The sequence below is a fragment of the Hipposideros armiger genome, unplaced genomic scaffold (assembly GCF_001890085.2).
Source record: "Hipposideros armiger isolate ML-2016 unplaced genomic scaffold, ASM189008v1 scaffold_655, whole genome shotgun sequence".
Lineage (NCBI taxonomy): Eukaryota > Metazoa > Chordata > Mammalia > Chiroptera > Hipposideridae > Hipposideros > Hipposideros armiger.
The window spans coordinates 953,758-962,446 of record NW_017732005.1 but is presented as its reverse complement, the minus strand read 5'-3'; the positions used below and the strand labels follow the sequence as shown (position 1 = coordinate 962,446).

Here is an 8,689-nt window from a genome sequence, read left to right as displayed (position 1 = left end):
ACACAGCTGTGAGACACTGATATATACCCATGAAACCTTACAGAGCTGTTTGTACAGTGCTCCCAGTGTAAGCGCACAGTGGCAAGTTTGTGAGCTTAATTGTCAGACCTCATATACTAGTGTAACAACAACATAATTAGAGTAAGATGCACAGCCTTTCAAAGGGACCAACATGGAAGAGCAAGTTCTAAACGCATTTTTTTAAACTTCCTTATAAATTTTTTTTCATATGCAATAAAATATATTTGTGATAAAAGCACCAACTTAAATGTTTTTATAGTCTATAAATTACATCTATTGTCATCAATTTTTAATGTTTCTAAAATAATTGTCCCCAGGAAGATACTTTCATGTGCATTCCCAAAGTTGTCAATATTAAAAAATATATATTTAATAATTGTATTCACACCATTTGAAAACCTGGAAAATAGTAATAGAATATGCCCATACCCACATTGTTTTCCTTTCCTATCAGTCCCCAAACATCACCCTCAAGTTTATTGCCTCCTCCCAGCCCATGGACAACAGCAGAAAAACTTACAGAAAAAGTATGCTTTGACTCTACATATTCTACAGTTTTAGAAAAACAAAATGCTGCACACCTAAATAACTATAGTTTATTCCGGGACAATGAAACCGTTTCTCCCATTAAACAGTCAGAACCGGAAGGGAGTGCGTTTCAAACAGGCTCACTGAATTTGCATCACGCTGTCTAACCCTCCCATCCTGGCGCCATTCCTTCTGCGTGGACCCCACGAAGTTCTATCAAAAAACGTCGGTTTTCCCCTCCCACTCAAACCATACTTGATTAGAAATTTAAAGTCGGCTCTCCTGAATAAGTTGCACTTGGTAGCCCCAAGCATCGGGTCGAAACGCCAGTCATCCTCGAATTCCATCACTGATTAGAAAAAGTTATTGCTAATCATCGTATTGGCGCCGCCTGCAACACCGCAAGGCCGGGCACCCTCGGCCCGAGCAGGGAGCTGGCACCGGGCGCTGGGACCCGGGCAGGCTGCGGGTGGGGGTGGGGCACGCCTCCCCCCTCCCAGCCCCGGAGCTCCGCTCCCCTCCCCTTCCTTCCCCTGTGGCGTCTGACGTCCCGCGCGTCGGCAGTCACAGAACCGCGCCGGGAACTAGGCCGGCCGAAGGCGGGGGTAAGGCCAGGGGAGGACCTGGGGGGCCGCGGTCCCCCAGGCGACGTGAAGCGCCAGGCTGCGTAGGGTCGTGCCCCTCCGCGGTGGGGCCTCGGGGAGCTGGCCCTGTCCCCAACGCATCGGTCAGGGGCCCGCTGCGCGTTCGCCACCGGGAGGGGTCCTCCTAGGCGCGGGCCATAGTGGGGGCTGGCGTTAGGTGGCCGTCGCCGCGAAGCGGGCCGACAGGCCGCCTCGCAAGCAAGTTGCGCACGGCCCGCCCGGGAGGTGGAGACGCCGGCCTCCGACCCCCCTGCCCGTTCCGGGTTAGCGCCAAGCGCCTCCACTTAGGGGAGGGTCGGACCGCGTAAAACCCTGGACAAAACATTGCGCTTCGGGGGGCATTTAACCAATTTCTTTGAGAGGCAGCAAAGTAAAATAAGTGTTTCTCTATTTAGGTGTGAAGAGAAAAAAAAAAATGACACTCCAGTGGGCAGCAGTTGCAACCTTTCTTTATGCTGAAATAGGACTCATTTTAATCTTCTGTGTACCTTTTATTCCTCCTCAGAGGTAGGAAATTTCCAAATTGTTACAATAGTGAATGTATCAGTAGCTCCTTTAGACTGGTTAGTGTGATACGGAAAAAGTTTTCTTTAGATTAAAAAGTTATAAGTGCTGATTGTATAAAAGGTGCTCTTGAAAAATTAACATACAATAAAACGTTTCATTATCTGTACAAATGAATTAACTTTTCCCACTCCCCAATAAAAGGAAAAGGGCCAAGTCCTTTTGTTGATTACAGATATAACAAAGCAATGGTTATACTTTTAATACCTGTCTTGTCATCAGGTTTTACCTTTGTTTTATTGCCCTGAATTGAAACAGTGAACTCAATAAAGGTAGGTGGATAAATAATGTTTACTGCACAGCATGGGTTCAGAAATGTTTCACTGGGGCAGTGAAATGACAATTTAGAAACTTAAGCCAATAAATGATTCTTAGCTTTGGCCTATATAACCAAGAAATAGTTTCATTAATGTTTAATGGTAGTTTTACCACTTCACACACACGCAGAGAATTAATGAATATATGTTAAAATTGCTGAATATGAAAAGTACCAGAGCCATACATTAGCATTAAAGGACCTCAGAAGATCTTTACTATTTAATCGAAACATCGGCTCTCTTTACCCCTATAATAATCCACTTATTGGGAGTTCAGTTTTAGATCCAGAAAGCTTGCTAGTATGAATGGTAAAATACACTTGTAATAAAAATGTTGCAAGACATTTGTTCATTCTCTTGGCATACAAGGAGACCTTGCGTTACTGAAATCCTAGAGACAACCCCATGAAATTTAGTAAGATCCCATGACTGGAAGAGACTTAGGAAAGTTTTTACCTTGGCTCAGCGTTCAGTCTTTCACAACTCTTAACTTACTTCTTAACTGCTTGGATTTCTACTGTCTTTGTCTATCAGCTATGCCATCACTTTTTTCTTCCTTACTAAAGAAAAAAAATTGAATCATAACTGTAGGAAGGTCCTTAGAGATCACTTTATCCAACCCATTCAGTCAATAGGGACAGTGGTCTAAGGTTATCTAGCTGATCAGTGACTGACTCCAGACAAGACTTGCTTTCAACCTAGTGCTCTTTCTACTCCGTCACACTATTTCTCATCCTGTTGATTTTGTTTCAAATTCTCAATAACACCCTGTTTGGCTTCTTGGTAATACTTACAAGAATTTACAAAAAAAAATAATAATTTGTCAGTTGATCTTTTCTCCATCAAAATTATCCATAAATTATGGATCTTTTTCTTCCTGCCAAATATAATATTTTTCCTATCCTGATCAAGTAACTATATGATAAATGTGTGTATATGTACACATTACATAAATATACCCTCATATACATAGGAAAATATGGTATATTTGCACATATATCATTTACATACAGTATGCCCTTACTGTGTGTATCCACATTTTTTTATCTTTTATATGTGATCACCATAATCTTCAAAGAAAAGGCTTCAGTTTTTATTTCATTTGGCTCTCTATTATTTTCTCACATAACCCATTGGTTAGACACATGCTCAGAGGTCAGACTGCCTGTTACTGTTTGACCTTGGGCAAGTTATTTACCATTTCTGGTCAGTTTCCCCATTTGTAAAATGGAGGTAATACTAGTATCCACCTCAGAGTGGTTGTGGTAATTGAATTAGCTAAAACATGTAAAAGTGCTTACAGCCATAGTAAAGACTCAATATATTGTAGCTGTTACCAGCTCTTCCTTGAATGGAGTCATACACTGCTAGTTGTTCCCTGTAGGGGGTCTCTCTTTGTGTTTCCTTTTATACTGGCCCTTGAAATGTGAATTTACATCTGGATCTATATCAAGGTATTGCCACTTATGTTCTCTTTCTAAAAATATAAAATTTTTGGGCCAATCGAGTGGTTAAGAGCTCGCTCAGGAGTGCAAGCTTCGAGCAACAGTGTCTCCAGTTCGATTCCCGGCCTGAGTTGAGCTGCCGCTGAGCTACCAACAGGTGGCAGGATGGCTCAGGTAGGGAAAAAAAAATATATATATACATACATATATATATATATATATATATATATATATATATATATGTATGTATGTATATAAAATTTTTGTAATGTAAAATTTCAATAGCGTCCTTGGAATTGGCAGCATAGAGGCAAAAGAAACCGCTTTATATCAGTCTTCCTCTCGCCACCAACTTCAAATTATTACTTAGAGTTGTTTTAATAACTTATTAGTTAATAATTTGTCATAATCTTAAACCTTTTTTAAAGCTGTGTTTGAAGTTTAAGTGCTTACTACCTTTATATACAAATGCATATATATATGTACAAGTATATATAAATGTCTTCTTTGGACTCAGGTAATGTGCTGTTCATTTTAAATGTCCTAGTACAAAGTTTTTTACCTTTCCAGTTGTGTGATGAAGTACTTTGTCACTCTTTGCTATTTATAATCCATGCATTCTTTTTTTTTTTTTTTTTTTAAGCTGAGCCATCCTGCCACCTGTTGGCAGCTCAGTGGCTGCTCAGCTCAGGCCAGACTCGAACTGCTGTTGCTNAGCTCTTAACCAACTGAGCCACTCGGCCGGCCCTAATCCATGCATTCTTACCTCTGTATATTTGCTGATACTGTTCAATTCATTCTAGACTGTTTCATCATTTTATTGCGTTTGCATTCAAAGTCTTGATTTGGGTGGTAATTACATGGGTATATACATATGTAAAAATTTATCAGGCTATATATTTAAGATTTTTGCACTTTACTGTGTGTATGTAACACCTCAGTGATTTTTTAAATTCTTTTGTGGTAAAAGTAGAGAAACTCTTTTACTTGAAATAAATGTTAAAATTGTACTATATAAAAATAAATAGTTTAGAAAGCTGGACCCCCTACTCCTCAAATGTTGCTAATTGTTAGACCAATAGATCTTTGTTATTTGTGAGTTATTACCCTGATTAGGGAAAAGATATAAAGTGATAGCTTCTATCAGCAATATAATATTTTACTATAAGAATTCCTTTTTTAGTTCTTGATCATGTATCTTTCCTTTAAAAGTTATTTTCACTGTAGAAAATTTAACCCACCAGGCAGAAAATAATAAAATGTCAGGTTATTATTAAATTTGAAAGAAGTTGTTCATTATTTCATGACATTCTTATGAATTGGTAATTCTCTGATATGACATAAAAAATTAAATTTCTGTAATTCTTTTTACTCACTACACAACTACCAAAATGTTAATTCATTATTTGTAAAGTATTTCAAAACATTCTTTTGATATTTTTTTATACATAATGTAATTGTATTGCTTTACAGATGGCAAAAGATTTTTTCGTTTAAGATCTGGAGTAAAATTGCAACTTTCTGGAACAAGGCTTTCCTTACTATTATAGTCCTATTGATTGTTCTGTTTCTAGGTAAGTACTAACTTACTAGATTGGTAAATACTAGGTTGCTAGATTGTTCTGTTTTTAGTTAAGTATTATACTAGAGTATTAGCTTCCTCCTTTGGATAACCGTACTCTAGTTATTTTAATGAATTCATTGGTTTTTAATTAAGTTGACATTGCTGTTGATATACAGTTGACTTTCTGTAGTATGTTGATAATATATAGAACAGATATTGATATATTGATAAATAGTTGATAGATATTACCATTATATATGCAGAAGCATAAATTCCAGCTGAGTGCAGTGGCTCTTAACCTCTTTTAAATTGTTTTAAGATTTAAATGTACCAATGCATAGCCCACTTGTCAGGTACCACTTATACAATCCTTTGTTACTGTAATGTCCTAGGCACCACAGGCTTAGCTGTTAAGGAAGCATGGAGGAATGGAATCAGTAGGCCCTCAAAAGGCGTCTTAGATTCAGGGTATGAATCTTGATTGGATCATGGTTAAAAACAACTACAACACCAACATTTGGCTATTACTGCAAAAATTTGAATATGGACTGGTTGTTAGATAAAGGGAATTTTGTTAACCTTAATTGTCATAATAGTGTTGTTATTATATACCATAACTACAACCTGCAGACCAAATGCCAGTTATTGAAATTAAAGTTTTGCTGGAACATAACCATGCCCATTTGTTTATGTATTGTCTATGCATGTTTCCATGGACAGCTACAGAGTGGAGTAGTTGCAGCAGACGCCATATGGCCTTAAACGTTCACTATCCGCTCCTTTACAAAAAAGTTTCCAACACTTCAGTTGTATAGGAAGGAATATAGCCTTATTCTTAGGAGTTGCATGCTAGAATATTTAGAAGTAATGTGTCATGACATTTTCAACTTATTTTCAAATGGTTAAAAAAAGATAAAGCAGCTATGGGGAAATGTTAGCAATTATCGAATGTAGGTGGTAGAAATTGGGTTTTATTGTACTAGTTTTTAAGCATGTTTGAAATTTTCATAATAACAGGTATCTTAAAAATTAGAAGTAAACTTTATGGTTCTTGTCAAACCAGGAATTCCATGAGTCTAAATAATTATCATATTTTTTAGAAGAAATAGCAAAGCTTAGAAAATTAAGTAACTTGTCTGATCACCCAGCCACTTCTTGGCACTTCAGCTTTTGATACACATGGCAGAGTATATTTTCCTTCAAAATTCTCTCAGAGTTGTTGTGTTGTGTTTTGAGTTAAGTTTTGCAAAGGCCAACCTGGAACCATAACCACCATGTTCATTCCACTGAACATGTGAGAAAATGGTTTCCTCGTTCCATAACACCAGCCTCTGAAATGGAATCCTCTTTGTATAACTGGAACCAACAAGTGTGAGTGGGTATGAGTAAGTAATTGTATCAAGGTGTGAATAGGTCCCTGCCTCATTTAAGAATGTCATTATTTGCCTCATGGTCCGTTATTGTTAATGTTATTGATTGAATCTCTAGCTATATAAGAAGTAACACTAAATGAGTAAAGAATAAGGAAAACAGGTCCCAACTTTGCCACCAGCTAACTAACCAAATAACCTTTGGAATGGCATTTCCTCCCAGTTTAGTTTATGCATTTGCAAAATAAAAGGAGAGAAGGAAATAATCTTAGTGGATTCTACTAGCTCTAAAATGTATTGTGATCTTCTAACTCTAAAATAATCACAAGAATTTCTACTGAGAACTGCCATGTATCCATATAAAGAAGGGGAACTTTAGTAAACGTTCTTTTGGTTACTTATATCAGAAACCAATTTAAGCTCACTTGAGCAAGAAAGGGGGAATTTATAATAAAATATGGGGTTATTTCAGAGCAGCCCAGGGAAGGAAGGAAGCCGAATTCCAGGGAGCTACTTGTCTTAGAATCCTTTTTGTGCCCCTGCATTTCTCCCTGGGTCTATCTACTTTATTCTTCCTCATCTCGACAGACTCTAGACTCCCAAAGCAGAAAATGAGCCCACACAGCTGCCAAGTGTTATCACTCCAACCATATGCAAGGATTAATTAGTCATTTCTGAGTTTCAGTTCAAATTCTAAGGAAAAAAAAATTGGACCAGCTAGCACGAGATAGCCAGAGGTCAGAGTCACAAAGCAGAATCATGACTGCTAGCTGGAGCCTGCATCTGTGGGCAGAATCTTGAATTTCCAGAGAATGGGGAAATCATAGCTGGTTAATGCAAGAGCTTTAACCATGGATGGTAAAGGCAGGCAGATAGGGACTTGCCCTTCAAGCCTCAATGTTTACATTTCAGAATAGGGTAATAACATTTGCTTCACTGAGGTGTTGGATGGTTCAAATACAGTAACATATGTAAAGTACATAGTCCAGTGTCCTAATCCACTAGAATGATGGTGTCAATAATGTAAAACTAGTAGGTTACTCAAGCTTAATTTATATTTTACTTTGGAATTTATTTCATTTTTCTTGTTGATTATCTCTAAAAAGGTAATTGTTACAAGGTGTTTCATTCCTAGAGCCAATACTAACTCAGAAGTGTATGTGCATCTCTGTATGCTTATGCGGGTGGGAATAGGCAGAAAGGAAGCAGAAAACCCAGGAATATGTTTAGTGTCAATAGAAATGCATCCAAGGAATTTGAAAGTTTCCACAAGTGATCCAAAAAAAGACTATCTCCTCATGGTTTATAAAAAATTGACTATACTTCACACCATCTCCTTATTGTTGTCCCCATTCCACTTTTCAGACAGCTTCCTTGTATTGTACAGGTGATTCATTCTGTGGGTGTGTTTGTATGACCATTTACATTTATAAACTTCCTTGACATTATTGGTTAATCTTAGCATTTTGCATAAGGATCCAAACATATTATTCCCATTTCATTGCAAAGAAAGCTGAATCACAAACATAATGCCCTTCATAGTACTGTTTGGTTCTGCCTACTCAAAACACCTCATAAATACTATTTTGTTCTCTTAATTGTTTTGTAGTGGTTCGAATAGTCTTACTATATTATTGAGGCAATCTGAATAATGACAAAGAGGAAATAGCCATTAAGACAAAGGAAATTTTAAAAAGATATTTTAAGAGACTACTTTATATACCTCTATGCAAACAAATTTGAAAATGTAAATGAAATGGGTAATTTTGCAGAAAAATATAATTTACCAAATGAACCCTAGTAGAAACAGAAAATTTAAGTAGACTAGTTTTTGTAAAATCATAGAAAGTTATCAAAAAGCCACACCCCTTCAGAAAAGCATAAAACCAAGTAATTTTGCAAAAAAATCTACCATTTAAAAAAAATAGATATTACAAAAGCTGCTTTAACTGAGAATTTAAAGAACTTCAAATTTTATGAAGTTAGAAAAAAGCAAACTCTAGAATTGAAAATAAATGAGAACAAATAAACTAAATATTATATAAGATTGGTAACATACAACACAGAATAAGTAACTTTTTTTTTTAAAGATTTTATTGGGAAATTAGGGGAGGGGAACAGTGCTGGGGAATCGGGGGAAGGGGAACAGACAAGTTGCTATTGTTTTGTTCTTCAGTCTAGTTGTGGAGGACGTTGTTTCACTGGCCCAAGCCGGCACCATCATTGCGCTCTTCCC

General features: G+C 37.2%; 1 protein-coding gene across 4 annotated transcripts in view; it reads left to right on the top strand.

The window, feature by feature from the left end:
* The first annotated feature begins 1,047 nt into the window (after nucleotides 1-1,047).
* Nucleotides 1,048-8,689, top strand: part of LOC109372675 (B cell receptor associated protein 29) — a 52,862-nt gene continuing 45,220 nt past the window's right edge. The window contains exons 1-3 of one of the 4 annotated variants that reach the window (XM_019626056.1): nucleotides 1,048-1,154; nucleotides 1,589-1,700; nucleotides 4,993-5,093. In XM_019626056.1, coding sequence (XP_019481601.1) covers nucleotides 1,609-1,700; nucleotides 4,993-5,093 — 193 coding nt within the window. In that variant the 5' untranslated portion in view covers nucleotides 1,048-1,154; nucleotides 1,589-1,608. Of the gene's footprint in view, nucleotides 1,277-1,341; nucleotides 1,457-1,588; nucleotides 1,701-4,992; nucleotides 5,094-8,689 lie in introns of those variants that run through there. The other 3 variants (XM_019626057.1, XM_019626059.1, XM_019626060.1) reach the window with 3 other exon arrangements.